The sequence below is a fragment of the Oncorhynchus clarkii genome, chromosome 12 (genome assembly GCF_045791955.1).
Source record: "Oncorhynchus clarkii lewisi isolate Uvic-CL-2024 chromosome 12, UVic_Ocla_1.0, whole genome shotgun sequence".
NCBI classification, from domain to species: Eukaryota; Metazoa; Chordata; class Actinopteri; order Salmoniformes; family Salmonidae; genus Oncorhynchus; species Oncorhynchus clarkii.
The window spans coordinates 29,875,128-29,891,283 of NC_092158.1; the positions used below are offsets into that span (position 1 = coordinate 29,875,128).

Sequence of the window (16,156 nt, forward strand, 5' to 3'; positions counted from 1 at the left end):
AATATATTTCATAATGGACATTCTTCAAAGTAACCATCCTTTGCCTTGACAGCTTTGCACACTCTTGGCATTCTCTCAACCAGCTTCATGAGGTAGTCACCTGGAATGCATTTCATTAACAGGTGTGCCTTGTTAAAAGTTCATTTGTGGAGTTACCTCTGCTGCAGAGGATAAGTTCATTAGAGTTACCAGCCTCAGAATTTGCAGCCCAAATAAATGCTTCATAGAATTCAAGTAACAGACACATCTCAACATCAACTGTTCAGAGGACACTGTGATTCAGGCCTTCGTGGTCGAATTGCTGCAAAGAAACCACTACTAAAGGAAACCAATAATAAGAAAGAACTTGCTTGGGCCAAGAAACACGAGCAATGGACATTAGACCGGTGGAAATCTGTCCTTTGGTGTGATGAGTCAAAATTTGAGATTTTTTACACTTAACCAGCACGGCTACCACAGCATTCTGCAGCATTACGCCATCCCATCTGGTTTGCGCTTAGTGGGACTATCATTTGTTTTTCAACAGGACAAATGACCCAACACACCTCCAGGCTGAGAAAGGGCTATTTGACCAATAAGGAAAGTGATGGAGTGCTGCATCAGTTGACCTGGCCTCCACAATTACCCGACCTCAACCAAATTGAGATGGGTTGAGTTGGCCCGTAGAATGAAGGAAAAACAGCCAACAAGTGCTCAGCGTATGTGGGAACTCCTTCAAGACTGTTGGAAAAGCATTCAAGGTGAAGCTGGTTGATAGAATGCCAAGAGTGTGTAAAGCTGTTATCAAGGCAAAGGGTGGCTACTTTTAAACTAATCAAAATATATTTTTGATTCTTCACTCTTTTTTTGGGTTAAAACATCATTCCATATGTGTTATTTTGATATTTTCGATATCTTCACTATTCTGCCCTACCAAACAAAAAGGAGTTGCTGTTAGGATTGTCAGTTTGTTGCTAGTACCAACAACGGGTGGCGTTAAATGGAGTTGTGTACTTTCAATGCAAAAAGAACTGCAGAGGTATAGATGAAGTGGTATTGGATGAATACATGCTTAATCAGGTGGACAAGTATTCTGCCTTGTCCACAACATGGGGGTCATGTTACTGTGAAAGTAAGGTAAAAAAAAAAGAGCAGTTTTTCTCAGTTCTACGCTACAAGCAGTTACTGCCTTTTTGCTTAGTAGGGCAGTATTATTCTACAATGTAGTAAATAGTACAAATAAAGAAAAACCCTTGAATGAGTAGCCGTGTCCAAACTTTTGACGGGTACTGCAGATGTGTATCGAATCGTGCTTGTAAGGATAGATGCACATCCTGTGTGTGTGAGTGGAAAGATATCATTATGTTATTGCGTCCCTATGTGGGAGTTCTGTTTCTGTGGTATGGGTATGTGTGTAAGCATGTGTATGGGGTGTAATGCTGTATGATTGCCCTGCTTGTACCTTGTACTCTCCATGTCTCTTGCAGCTATTCTGGCCAGTTGAAAGGCAGGAAGGCGCACATGGTTCCTGAGAATGAGTTCCACCACAAGGAGCAGCCGGTGAGGAGCGCCACCCCTGTCAGCCAGCAAAACGGCCCTGGCACCACGGCCAAGCCTGCCACCAACGCCAGCAAGACGGAGGAGGGCGTCAGTGAGGACGCCGGTGAGTGGGGAGATCCAACAAGTTTCCACTGAGATCTGACCTTCTATCATAACCACAAGTCTAACAGATAATTTTATGTGTCACACACAATATGACAGGTGTTCTTGTTTTAATTAGTATGGGGACAGTTGTTTTATTGAAAGGGCCATTGTGTTCATTCTGTTGCTGCTTCATGTTTTGATAGATCGAGCCAAGGATAAATCTCAGGGTGCAGCGAAGCCAGTGAACAAAGCCAACAGCACAGCGGCCAAAGTGACCACCAGCAACGGGAATGGGGCTCCTAACAGGTAGCCATGGAGGCCAGCCAATAGCAGCCCACAGCACTGGGGCTGGGAAACAACCAGATTTACTTATTTACTGTTCTCAACTATAGCTCATTAATACGTTAAAAAAAGGCTGAATAAAACAGGAAAGAGCTCGATCCGTTGTTTGAATATGTCACTCAGTGAATGACCAGATTGGAATCTAACACTGCACTTTGAACTGGTGGATATTAAGACTAGGCATCTGAAGCTTGAATGTTTAAATACATTAATTAAAGATTGACTTTGTATGATTTCTATGAGCATGTTGAATCAGTCTTGCTTATCTGTGCATCTGTAGCATGTTGTCCATGTTGAACTCTGAACCATGTCCATTCTGTTTCTCTCGCAGCACCAAAACCATCAAAGAGAGGGATGACAAAGAAAAGAGCGGGAAGGAGAAAAAAGAGAAGAAGGAGAAGACTCCAGGCAGCACTCTAGAGACGAAGGGGGAGAGCCGGAGGGAGAAGCAGAGAGACGAGAGAGGAGCAGGCGGCAAGGAGGAGCGGGCGCCACGCGAGGGTAAGGAGAAGACCCCCAAGGCAGACCGGGACAAGCAGAAGGCGGAAGAGAAGAGCAACAAAGAGGACAACAAGGCCAAGACCGGCAACGGAGAGCCCAAGGAGCCATCCAGGGAACGCGACACCGGAGCCAAGGAGTCTAAGAGCAAAGAGAAGGGAGGAGACAGGAGTGCCATGTCCGGATCCCTCAAGTCTCCAGTTCCCCGATTGGAGTCTGCTGAATCTGAGAGGGGTAAGCAGCCTAACCTTCAACACGGGCTCTGCTCATATACTGTTTCTGATTTTCTCATTGTTGTCAACGGGTAATTGGAGCTATTAGTTTGAATGTGCCTGTTGAAATGAGAACTAACTGAATTTAATCCTCTTGTTTATTCCAGATCACAAAAGGCGAAAACTGGAGACCCACTCTTCACCATCCCATTCCTCCTCTGTTAAGGTTAGTATGGCCTGAGGAAGGCTATGCGCGTGTTTCTTCCCTTTCTCCCGGAGCGTTCCCAACTGTTGCGTGTTCCATCGTCCCTCAAGATCACCGAGGAGAGTTCTCACACACGGGAGCCCCGTCTGGAATCCCCTTCCTAAACCATGACCGTTTGGAAATAATTCCATGGACTTTTCCTTAATATTTTCCTGAGTGGGGAAAACCATCAAGGACTTAGCCAAGAGAAAAATGTATATATTGAAATATAAATTTATTTTCGTGTGAATGAAAGCAGTAAAAGGAGGAGTTTTTATGCATTTCAATAGTCCCCACCCTTTTTTTCTCTTTTTGAGTGCACTATTTTTCCTCAAGTAAAATGCCTTCCAAGTCAGGAGCTTGCTCTTTTTTCGCTGAAAAGATGACCCCCCCCCCCCCCCCCCGCCTCTAAGACCGGTATTTTTCTGTTCTAAATAGAACCCAAGATGAAGAGCTTTTCTCCTGTTTTCCGGCAAGCTGAAAATATTTATTGTTTGAAGTGGCGTGAAGTGTTTTTCTTTTCCTCTGAATCTACGGGAATCCAGTGGGGGTTGAGCGGAGTCCACAGTGGCACAGTGTCTTCAGAGGAAGTCTATCTGCTACAGGAGGAGAGGCAGAGAGCCGTCCTGCTGCCGCCACGTCATCTGTCCCCACTGTTAGTTCTGTTCAATCAGCCTTCATGCAGCCTCAGTCTGTACCTTCGCTTCCACTCAAGATGTGTACGCAGTCAGTTGTTCCTTTGGCCTCCTCCCCACAACCCTTCCCCACCAACAACCAGCAACCCCCCCCCCCCCCTCTCAACACCCCTACCACCCTGTCACGCGCGCAGTGGGAACCCCAAGCACCACCAGCACCCAGGAGAGACGAGCGGGAGCTTCAGTTTTACACCAGCCAAAAGTACAGAAGGAAAATAAAGCCTGCCTTCTACTACAGAGAGTGCGAGAGGGAGAGAGAAAGTGTTGGCGAAGCCTTCTGGATCTGCTGGAGCGTTGCCTAAACCGCTGGAAGCTTGTGATAGGTCTTAATGTTTACTACCACCAGAGAGATAGGCTCCTCCCTGTGTCTTATCCATTCTCAACTGTAAGTGACAACAACAGTGTTAAAACGTAGGAGAGCAGAGCACATACGAAATGTAATTAATTTAGTCAGACACATACATACACAGTTCAGTTGTTTTGTTAGTTTACACCACATGCACTACAAACAAAGTAAAATACCAGCTGTTCTTCAAGCCTCAGAGGCTTCATTTAATTCCAGACATTTTTTTTATACAAAGTAATCAGACACTATTTTTATCTCACAAGTCAGTGTTTTTCTGATTTAATGTAAAGTCTATGAGATGACCCTTGTTAAGGCTATTATGAACTCCCTTCTCTGTTAATAACCTTGTGAAAGCCTTAGTCCTTGAAGGTCAATTGGGAAAGAAGTGTGACGTCGCTCTGTCCAGCCCCCCCTCCACACACTTCTCCTCCTGTCCTGCTGTCTGACAACTCCCCAGCTCATCTGTCTCCATTCATTCCTACAGGACAATAGCAACGAACCCAAGGACTCTGCATCCAAGGTTTGGACTCCTAAACACTTCTCTATTATCATTCACCTTGACTGTTATCATCTTCACTCTCCTTTTACAAGTGCCATGAGGAGGGGTCAGTTAGAAGGACTTTAGTAGTTCACACGTATTGAATGGGCAAATTGACCATTTTGCAGACTGTCCGAATAAATCTGACTTAAATAAAAAGTCATTGCTGAATAGTATAACTTGAGATGTCACCTTAGGTCCAGTTTTTCTGTTTAAGTCCACTCTGTGCCAGGCAGCCAGACCCACACACTACGTTTTAATGAGCTCGGAGTCATGGGAAAGATTAAAGTCCTTGTCCAGTACAGCAGACTGTTGTGAAAAAGTGCTGATTGTGCCACCGGGGGGAAGAGAAGGCGAAAGGGCAGGATTTTAAGCAGGCGGCATTTCTTCCTCTTGTCTGTGATCACTTTCTGAGGCCGTCCCTGATGCCTGCCCGGCTGGAGACTCATTAGCTATGCATGTGATGTGCTGAGAAGAAGAGGGGTAATCCTCTATTGAGCCCACACTACAGACCTCTGTCTCGCAGTCAGACACACCTGTTCACCCACCCGCCTCTATTCCATATTGATTTCTGATATTAGTTTAAAGCAAAACACTTGAAGTCTTTATTAAGCTCTAGGTTTTTTAGGCTCGTTTTAAGACTGTAGCCTGCCATTCCTTTTCACCACCAAAACCCTTATAAGCCCTAGTCCATATTCATTGGGTTCCTCTCAAATCAGTAGCCAATGCCATAGTTCAGTTATTCCTCTGTCTAGATGCTCTCCTTGCAGATTGAGCTAGAGATGCTGTAGATGGCTACGCCAGGTGAATAATTCATACAGCAGGTACAAGGTTGGCTTGTTAAACTTTTATTGAGTTAGACAGCAGCACAGGTAGCATTGCCCTGCTGTCTGTGTCCTGTACTAGTCTGTGATATTTTGATCTCCCGCCTGCGGTCCCCATGGTCCAGTCTCATATCACCTACTATCTATGCTCTCTGGACTGAGCTACAGTCATTGGTGACTCAGTTGTTGTCGGGGAGGGAAATGTTTGGGGTCTGAATACTGAGGATGATGGACCTTACTACACCTCTGACCACGTGGTTAGGGATAGTGTTCAACTTTGATACTACAATATTGAAAATGTTCCTGATGTTCTATTTTACTAGATAACTTCTGCAGTGGTAAGATGCACTGTGGATCTGCTCTTGAATCTCCTTTTCTTCCTATTTGTTTTTAGTCCCGTTTTATTTAGCCGCTCTATATTCCTGTGTCTTTCTATGTTTTCAATGATTTTATCTTTGACTGTTTCCTAGTGATTTTCCTCCAGGAACTAACTGTCAGAGCCACTTAGTGGGTTCATTCATATGATCAGCAGCACGTAGTACAGTTTACAGGGTGTTCCTGGGAATATGGGCTTATATTATCAGGTTAATGGCTTGGTAATAGGCACACTGAGAGAACGGGCTGATTTCAGCACACACATGTCAAGGTATCCTCCTGTAAGTGGACAGAATGCCATGAAACGTAAAAATAATCATCTATTTCGGTCTGTCTGTTGTATGCTAATTCCTTACAGCACCACATCAACTACAATTCGGTCGCGCGGTCCAAGAGCAGAGAGAGGGAGACGGACAAGAAAGAGTCCGAGAATACCCGGGGCCGTTCCAAAGAGAAGAAGACCGAAGACAAAGACCGAAAGGACAGGAAGAGAGTGAGTATTTTACAGGCCATGTTGCATTGAGAGATGTTAAAGCCCCACACTGGGCTCCATGTGGAACTGAATGTTCTGAACTGATTTTATACAGGTCCCATATCTATCTTGATTTGATAGCTATAGAACTTAACAGCCAAAAACTTCAGAGGAATTCTGACATTAGTTTTGCATAGATTGTCAAGACTGGTGAGATTGATTCATTGTCCTTATTTATTTCCCATCTTTTTTTAGGATCATATGACCACTGACCGTGAGATGAGCCTAGAATCCAAACGCAGAAAAGATGAAAATGGAACCAGTAAGTTATCTCCATGTACATAATAAGCAAACCTCTGCCTAAGAATACAGAATAAAACATTATTTTCAACATGGATATGATCAATATTATTGGTTGGTTATTCTTCTGCTTCTCTCTTAGATTCCTCCAACAAACACAGCAAGAGTGCCAGTCCCTCCTCAGGCTCCCCAGTCTCGGCTGACAAAGAGAAGACCAAGAGGTCAAAGTCCTCTAGCAAGGAGAAGGGAGAGTCTGCTAAACCTGAGAGAAACTCCTCCGGGGGCAAGAAGGTAGGTAGTACTGGCCTGGTCCTGGACCCTTGCAGAACACAACACAGTGAGACTCAGTCAGTTCCCTCCCTGGGAGGGGCCATCGTCTCTCATCATAGTTTTGACCCCTTATGGGTTGTTGTTGAACAGTAAAAGCGGTGTAGCTGTAATGGTCTTGGCCCAGCCATGACATGAATGGTGTTTTTCCGTACAGCTTGTCTGGCCCTTTATAAATAAGTAAAGGGACTGGCATGCTGCTGCAGATAAATATTGGAATCAGCATATATCAGACCTGTCAACCTGCACACATTTTATTTGAGGTCAAATTACGCTGGTATGAAAAATGAAACGTTTAATTGGCACTTTGTGGTTTTTAACTCAACCATCTGAAGTTGGAGCTGAGCCAATCAGAGGACTTGGGCAAGGAGGAAAAATCTTTAGCTCTCCGCTTCGGCCCGCCCCCGTAGTCATAGTACTATATTCCTCCCTCGAGCTGGATGGCAGTGCGCCACTTCGGCCATTGATACCACTGATGTGAGAGAAAAACCACTTTCTTGCCTGCACATGCTGTGATCTCCGCAATGGTAGTAGGCACAAGCGCATCAACAATTAAGGAAACATGTTGTGGTAGTTCAGTGCCGTCGCTGTGTGGATGGAAACAGACATGGCAGAGCGCTATTCCGCTAATACCTTCCTTCACAAAGTTCTGTTGGACCATTACAGACTAGTAGGCCTATGTTACTGAATCAGTTTCTGTCCTCTTCATATATGTCAACACTAGGCTCCTAATGGTAAGTCCGTTCACCAATGACAACAAGACATGTCGAATGAATGGTAGCCTAGTAGTCAGACCTAACTTGATGGATGAGGTCAGGGATAGAGATCTGAAACGAGCTCATATAGGCCTAGTTCAGTTGTAAATTTATTCCAAATAGCCTACAATAAGCTACACTACTACATTGCATCCAGTAATTGAACGAATAAGGTGGTTTACATTTTCATTAGACTAGTATCCACATAAAGACACCCATTAGAATAATCATTACCCCTAAATTTTGCCCCCAAAAATTGAGACAACTTCTAATTTAGGATCAAACAAGACTTCTCTTTTGACTACATTGTTTGAAAATCGTGAAGGAGACATTTGCATTCATATGACATTTTTCTGCAACAATATTGTCACATCTGTATACTTGGACTTTGATTTAGCTTTTCCAGTATTAGTAGCCATATTATAAGTTTGCAAAACAAACAGTTTTCGTAACTCTAAATATTCTTATAATTTTTGTCCAAAATGATATGGCATGCTGTCGCGCAAGGTTCGTAGCTACATTTTACGACAGATACAGGGTTTCCGGATACTCCCGTAAAGCCCAGCTCACTGGCTATCTAGCTAGCGTTGTTTGACCCCCATTGGTGCTTATTTGACAAAGTTAGTCGTTCAAATGAAGACCGCCCGCGACATCGGTGTGCCATGAAGGCGTCGCTCTCTGACCAAATATGGTGTCCTATAGGATATACTACACCCCTAATGATATAGTGAAGTCTGGTTACATTCTAGGATCTCTGAGGAATACATACGAACGTGATTTGACTGGTTGAAACAACATTTAGGGTTCGATTTTCACAGATTCCTTTCTTTGCAAATTGAAGGAGTGGAAATACAAAATCGATCGTGCATGCTATATGGACCTTTTTAGAATATGAAAAGGGATTTTATTTAACAAAATTACACTTCATGTTATCTCTGGGACCCTTTGGATGATACATTCTGAAATCTTGCTCTGATTTAAGTACACATTTCACCTTCAGAGATTAATTTATCAAGCCTATCGCGGTGAAAGTGTTTTGTTAGGAGCTCTCCTCAAACAATAGCATGGCATTTTTCTTTTGCAGTAATAGCTACTGTAAATTGGACAGTACAGTTATATTAACAATTTAAGCTTTCAGCCGATATAAGACATTTGTTTCTCTAAAAATCTGTCATTGTGACAAGGCGCTGCATGATTTACAACTGTCCCGTTGACGGGACACCTATCCCTAAAAAGGATTTAAATACATTTTTAAAATCCTCATCAATCTACACACAATACCCCATGATGACAAAGCGAAAACAGGTTTTTAGAAATGTTTGAAAATGTGCTAAATATAAAAAGCATACCTTATTTACATACGTTTTCAGACTCTCTGCGATGAGACTTGAAATTGAGCTCAGGTGCTTTCTGTTTCCATTGATCATCCTTGAGATGTTTCTACAACTTGATTGGAGTCCACCTGTGGTAAATTCAATTGATTGGACATGATTTGGAAAGGCACACACCTTTCTATATAAGGTTCCACAGTTGATAGTGCATGTCAGAGCAAAAACCAAGCCATGAGGTCGAAGGAATTGTCCGTAGAGCTCTGAGGCAGGATTGTGTCAAAGCACAGATCTGGGGAAGGGTACCAAAATATCTGCAGTATTGAAGGTCCCCAAGAACACAGTGGCCCCCATCATTCTTAAATGGAAGAAGTTTGGAACCACCAAGACTCTTCCAAGAGCTGCCCCCCTGGCCAAACTGTGCAATCGGAGGAGAAGGGCCTTGGTCAGGGAAGTGAACAAGAACCCAATGGTCACTCTGACAGTTCTCCTGAGTTCCTCTGTGGAAATGGGAGAACCTTCCAGAAGACAACCATCTCTGCAGCACTCCACCAATCAGGCCTTAATGGTAGAGTGGCCCGACGGAAGCCACTCAGTAAAAGGCACACGACAGCCCGCTTGGAGTTTGCCAAAAGGCATCTAAAGGACACTCCGACCATGAGAAACCAGATTTTCTGGTCTGATGAAACCAAGATTACTCTTTGGCCTAAATGTCATGTCTGGAGGAAATCTGGCAGCATCCCTACGGATGGCACGGTGGTGGCAGAATCATGCTGTGGGGATGTTTTTCAGCTGCAGGGACTGGGAGATGAGTCTGGACCGAGGGTAAGATGAACGGCGCAAAGTACAGAGATCCTTGATGGAGCAGGTTTTCAGAGCCCTCAGGACCTCAGACTGGGGGGGAGGTTTACCTTCCCTAAGACAAGACAGCCAAGACAACGCAGGAGTGACTTTGGAATGAGTTTCTGAATGTCCTTCCTTGGCCTAGCCAGAGCCCGACTTGAACCCAATCGAATCTCTGAAAATAGCTGTGCAGCATTACTTCCCATCCAACCTAACAGAGCTTGAGAGGATCTGCAGAGAAGAATGGGATAAACTCCCCAAATACAGGTGTGCAAGCTTGTAGCGTCATACCCAAGAAGACTCGAGGCTGTAATCGCTGCCAAAGGTGCTTCAATAAAGTACTGAGTAAAGGGTCTGAATACTTGTGTAAATTTATTTTTATTTATTTTTTGTAAATTTGCAAATATTTCTAAACTTTTTTCTTTGTCATTATGGGGTATTGTGTGTGGATTTAGAAGAAAAAACAAACAATTTAATCCATTTTACAATAAGGCTGTAGCGTAACGAATTGTGGAAAAAGGTCTGAATACCATTCGAAGGCAATGTAAATTGGATGTTTCTGTATTTAATTTTCATTAAATTTGCTAACATTTCTAAAAACATGTTTTAATTTTGTCATTATGGGGTATTGTGTGTAGATGGGTAAGAATTTAGTTTTTAATCCATTTTGAATTCAGGCTGTAACACAAAATTTGGACTAAGGCAAGTATGAATACTTTCTCAAGGCCCACACATTGGTGGTCCTGGTGTACAGTTGTGGCCAAAAGTTTTGAGAATGACACAAATATTAATTTCCACAAAGTCTGCTGCCTCAGTGTCTAGATATTTTTGTCAGATGTTACTATGGAATAGTGAAGAATGATTACAAGCATTTCATAAGTGTCACAGGCTTTTATTGACAATTACATGAAGTTGATGCGAAGAGTCAGTATTTGCATTGCTGACCCTTTTTTTTCAAGACCTCTGCAATCTGCCCTGGCATGCTGTCAATTAACTTCTGGGCTACATTCTGACTGATGGCAGTCCATTCTTGCATAATCAATGCTTGGAGTTTGTCAGAATTTGTGGGGTTTTGTTTGTCCACCCACCTCTTGAGGAATGACCACAAGTTCTCAATGGGATTAAGGTCTGGGGAGTTTCCTGGCCATGGACCCAAAATATTGATGTTTTGTTCCCCAAGCCACTTAGTTATCACTTTTGCCTTATGGCAAGGTGCTCCATCGTGCTGGAAAATGCATTGTTCGTCACCAAACTGTTCCTGGATGGTTGAGAGAAGTGACTCTCGGAGGATGTGTTGGTACCATTCTTTATTCATGGCTGTGTTCTTAGGCAAAATTGTGAGTGAGCCCACTCCCTTGACTGAGAAGCAACCCACACATGAATGGTCTCGGGATGCTTTACTGTTGGCATGACACAGGACTGATGGTAGCGCTCACCATGTCTTCTCCGGACAAGCTTTTTTCCGGATGCCCCAAACAATCGGAAAGAGGATTCATCAGAGAAATTTACTTTACCACAGTCCTCAGCAGTCCAACCCCTGTACCTTTTGCAGAATATCAGTCTGTCCCTGATGTTTTTCCTGGAGAGAAGTGGCTTCTTTGCTGCCCTTCTTGACACCAGGCCATCCTCCAAAAGTCTTCGCCTCACTGCGTGCAGATGCACTCTTCTACCTGCTGCCATTCCTGAGCAAGCTCTGTACTGGTGGTGCCCCAATCCCGCAGCTGAATTAACTTTGGGAGACGGTCCTGGTGCTTACTGGACTTTCTTTCTTCTTCACAACAATTGAACCCCTCTCCTTGAAGTTCTTGATGATCCGATAAATGGTTGATGTGGGTGCAATCTTACTGGCAGCAATATCCTTGCCTGTGAATCCCTTTTTGTGCAAAGCAATGATGACGGTGTGTGTTTCCTTGCAGGCAACCATGGTTGACAGAGGAAGAACAATGATTCCAAGCACCACCCTCCTTTTGAAGCTTCCAGTCTGTTATTCGAACTCAATCTGCATGACGGAGTGATCTCCAGCCTTGTCCTCGTCAACACTCACACCTGTGTTAACGAGAGAATCACTGACATGATGTCAGCTAGTCCTTTTGTGGCAGGGATGAAATGCAGTGGAAATGTTTTGGGGGGATTCAGTTCATTTGCATGGGAAAGAGGGACTTTGCAATTCATCTGATCACACTTCATAACATTCTGGAGTAGATGCAAATTGCCATCATACGAACTGAGGCAGCAGACTTTGAAAATTAATATTTGTGTCATTCTCAATTTTTGGCCACGACTACTATGTACCACTGGTGGGCAGTAGTGATGTTTTGATTGACGTGTGTGTTTCCTGTCTGTTTGTTGAAGGAGTCTAGGCACGACAAAGAAAAATCTGACAAGAAGGAGAAGAGGGACAGCAGTGGTGGAAAGGATGAGAAAAAACAATATCCTTAAGTTCTGGGTATCACTTCAGAACTGAAATTATGGAATTAACTAACTTCTGGAGACCTAGTATTTGGTGTAATTATAATTGTATTACCTTGAGTACTGTATATATTTTAATTGTATTATTCAAGGCAACAACCAAATCAAAATATTGGGTCTAAATAAACATGACCCTGTGAGATGTTTCTAATCTCGCTACCTTGTGGTAGATTTTCTATTGATCTTTGCCATGTGTATCTAACGAATTGCAATGTTTTTACTGTTTGAAGTTTTTCCTTAATGGTGGTACTCATAAATCTTCTGACAAGCACAGATAATGTGTTACAGTTCAGTCAGTGAAGGTAAGTAGTAATGGAATAGTATATGAGAAGTTAATTTAATATTACGCTTGACTTTCAAGTGTTTGTATGATTTGGTCTTTGTCTAAAGCATGTCTTCATTCTTATACTCCTTCCTCACCCTCCCCATCTGTGGGCTGCAGCAGACCTGGAGAAGCCGTGCTTTCCCCTAGACAGACAGACAGACAGACGGAGAGACAGACAGTTACCCTCCCTCCCTCCTGTACCATGCTGTTAGCTAGTGCTCCGTTTTCTCTGCCTTGTGCAGTCTGAGATGAGGCATCTGAAATTTTACTCATTTCTGCCTGTTTCAGTTGTAACTGTCTGCAAGTGATGTTAGTTTTAGTGTTTGAAACTTGCAGATCTCCTTTATTTTTTATTTCAGTAACCAACTGAAAGTGAGTTTCTTTTGTTTTGTTTTTTACTTTTGAATATTGGCACAATGTGCTATTCAAATCACGAAATGTTATTCTATTCAGAAATTAAACTGGTAACTGTATGAAATGCTCTCAAGCATCAGGTCATAGTCGATAATCACAAATGCCTGATGAAAAAAATGTACCTGTTTCTTGTTGTCAGGCTCCTACCCTCTTTCTTGTTTTATTGGCATTAATAGACACGCTCCATATTTGCATTTACCTCATTTAGTTACATGTCTATTTTATTTATCCTCCTTTTAATCCAGGCAAGTCTTTAGGCATGTATTGAGTGAAATGATACAAATGACCAGTTTGTATATTATGTGTACAATAATAAAGGTAACATGTAAGTCATATCTGTTATGTTTATTTTTCGATGTCCCCTTGCTATGTCAATTATGCGATTGTGTGTTATCAGGTTTTTAAATCATTTGTAAAATGACAGTTCCTCCTTGAAGCCAATAAAAAAAAAAAAATGTACAAATTTAGAAAGCTTTGTACTCCAAATACAAATGTTTCAGAAACAACCTTTTTTTGGAGTTTTTATCTGCTGTACTCGACAAGTGTATGCTTTTTTTTAAACTAATAAATGATAGTTTTCCTAGTGAGCCATTCGTGTTCGGTGTCCACTTATTTGAACTTTTAGGGTTATTTGCCATCCCACTTCACTTCGTTGTTAAGCTGAAGTAACACAGACCTTTCAGTTGGTCAGGCAAGAAGTTATTAGAAAGTTCAAGTTCCCACACACAGGGTACACAGAGAATGCTCTAAACCGTGCATTTCCTGATGTGAAACCTTGCACAGAGACATCCCCAGTGTTGAGCAATGCTATAATGCCTTATAGGACAAGCTTTTGCAGTTTATTTTCTGATATGTACAGAAACCCTTAAGAAAAACGTTTTCAGTCAGAGTGCAGTATAACTTCAGTACACTGCAGTTATTCTGCAATTACTGTGTCCAAAATACCACAGTTGACTGCAGTTACTGCACTTTTCCTGCCGTTTCAAAACTGCAATCTTTTTTTGTAAGTGAAGCTCTTAAATACCTTTAGACATGTATAGTCTAGTGTTCGCCTATCAGATTTCCCACCAATGCTCCTTATCGGATATATCACTTCACTCTAAACTGGCCATATCTGGATACCTGTTGCAAGACCCATTTATTGATGCTTATTTATTAAAACCCTCTTAGGGCCTCACTCCCCCTATCTTAGTGACCTACTGCAACCCTCATCCTCCATATACTGTACAACACCCGTTCTACCTTATTGCCCTTAGTGCTGTTACCTGTGGCTAAATGTTTCTACCATGTTTGTGCTGCGACTGTGTTGTTTCATGTTGTGTTGCTACCATTCTGTGTTTTAGGTCTCTATGTAGTGTTGTCTTTCTCGTGTGTTTTGTCCCAGCAGGATGCCTCTTGGTAGGCCGTCATTGTTTGTAAATTAGAATTTGTTCTTAATTGACTTGCCAAGTTAAAGGTTAAACAAATAGTGTTCAGACTAGACTCCTAGTCTTGTTATTTTACAGTTGAGAGCATTCTCCTGTTCCCCTCTGCCTCTGTTTTAGCTTGGTCGTAAATCACAAGTTCCCTGGCTTTACATCATTTATCACACAAAATCCCCAGACCAAGTCCTGTCCAGTCTGGCAATCCTGCTAGTTTATACATGTACATTGGAAATAACCCTCTCTCATTCCTTCTTTGAAATATAGTGCATTGTCATGAAAAAATTGCTTGCATATACCATTCAACCGTAATTGCATTCTACTCCAGGGCAAGCCTTATGGATTGTCCATATTGTGTCATTCTCTGACCAGTTCAAGATCATGCTTGCAGGATGAATAGTTGGCTGGATAAATGTTAATATTTCCTGGTTTCTTCCTGTCTATTATATGGTGCAGTATGATCACTGGAGATATTTGGATGATAAAATGTATTGTCCCTGTATGAGAGAATAACATTCAATAGCTTAACCAATAATATTAGAAAATAACTGAATTTTAAATCCACTTTTATTTACAAAATGTAATAAAATTCTTTGTACAGGACCTCACAAGGTTCAGTATGTCCACACATGCAGTTCTTGTTATCACTACGCGGCTTGGCAATTTTCTCATTGCTGAGGTGCAATTACAAATTAAATAACTAAAAGGATCCGATTCGTTATAAAGTTGAGATTGTTTGCTAACTTCCTAGGGTCTGCTTTAGGTTGCAGTTTGGTAAAGTGATCACCAATTTCACATGCATTTTATTAGTTTAAAAAAAAAAAAGGATATGAGAAGCCTTCATTAATAAAATCAATGTTTCTTAACATTTATGCTTCTCCATGGTTAAAGAATGATCTTATTCATCATCATCCGTTTTCTGCTTGGCATGTCTTCAAAGTGTAAGCTAGTGGATCACAGTTTTTGTAGAAACATAAAAACACAGAAATACTCTTGTATTCTTCTGATAGTTATTTTTTCTCAGAAACATAAAACAGAAGTACTCTAGTTGTATTCTTCTGATCTCTCCACTCTCATTGGGTTAATTACTGAATAATGATCAATCTAAACAGAAAACACAGGTACAAAGAAATTAATGTAAATTACAACTAGATATAGTGTACTATTATTTACCAAACATGTTAAGATAGAGATTTAACTCCATTAGTATATATTATCATTGGATTGCATTGCAATTAGACTTACAATTGAATAACCTTTTTGTGAAAATTATGTAGCCGATTTTGATTAATATGAGTACTCAAACCTTTATGTTGTAAATTGGGGTGTACTGTTTATAACAAAAAATCTATTATGCTCAGTAGGCCTATACTGTAAATATGCAAGTGTTCTCTACAACTTTAAATACTCTGTTCAATCAAAAACCTCAATCACAACATGGCCCCATATGGCTTTTAAAAACTGATCATGTCTTCATAAAATGTCATATTTAATATTAATATTTTTGTTTGGCAATAGTGACAAGTGTGGGCCATTGCCCAAATTAAATATTGTATTTATTTTTAACCAGTCATGTTATGCTGCTACCATGGTGATAAAATGTCAGCTTGTCCATCAGGCTCTAAGATAATGGACTGCACTTGACATTTTAAATAACCAATGATTTCAAATTATTCATATTTTTTAAAATAAAGATTAGGGTACAACATTGTCCTTTTCTTTTGATCCTACCTACCCTATTGATTGAAGTTTGTCTTAGATTATTATATGACATTGAAAATCATTTTATAGTAAAATAGGCAGAT

The 16,156-nt window shown here is 41.6% G+C and overlaps 1 protein-coding gene across 2 annotated transcripts in view; it reads left to right on the forward strand.

Moving 5' to 3' along the window:
• LOC139423016 (THO complex subunit 2-like) overlaps nt 1-13,517 on the forward strand; it is a 61,688-nt gene extending 48,171 nt beyond the window's left edge. Inside the window, exons 29-39 of one of the 2 annotated variants that reach the window (XM_071174575.1) lie at nt 1,467-1,642; nt 1,827-1,929; nt 2,297-2,697; nt 2,843-2,901; nt 4,445-4,480; nt 6,056-6,190; nt 6,425-6,491; nt 6,612-6,760; nt 12,075-12,151; nt 12,442-12,493; nt 12,634-13,517. In XM_071174575.1, the coding sequence (XP_071030676.1) occupies nt 1,467-1,642; nt 1,827-1,929; nt 2,297-2,697; nt 2,843-2,901; nt 4,445-4,480; nt 6,056-6,190; nt 6,425-6,491; nt 6,612-6,760; nt 12,075-12,151; nt 12,442-12,469 (1,231 nt within the window). In that variant the 3' untranslated portion in view covers nt 12,470-12,493; nt 12,634-13,517. The remainder of the gene's footprint in view (nt 1-1,466; nt 1,643-1,826; nt 1,930-2,296; nt 2,698-2,842; nt 2,902-4,444; nt 4,481-6,055; nt 6,191-6,424; nt 6,492-6,611; nt 6,761-12,074; nt 12,152-12,441; nt 12,494-12,633) is intronic. The other variant, XM_071174576.1, reaches the window with a different exon arrangement.
• Nucleotides 13,518-16,156: the final 2,639 nt, after the last annotated feature.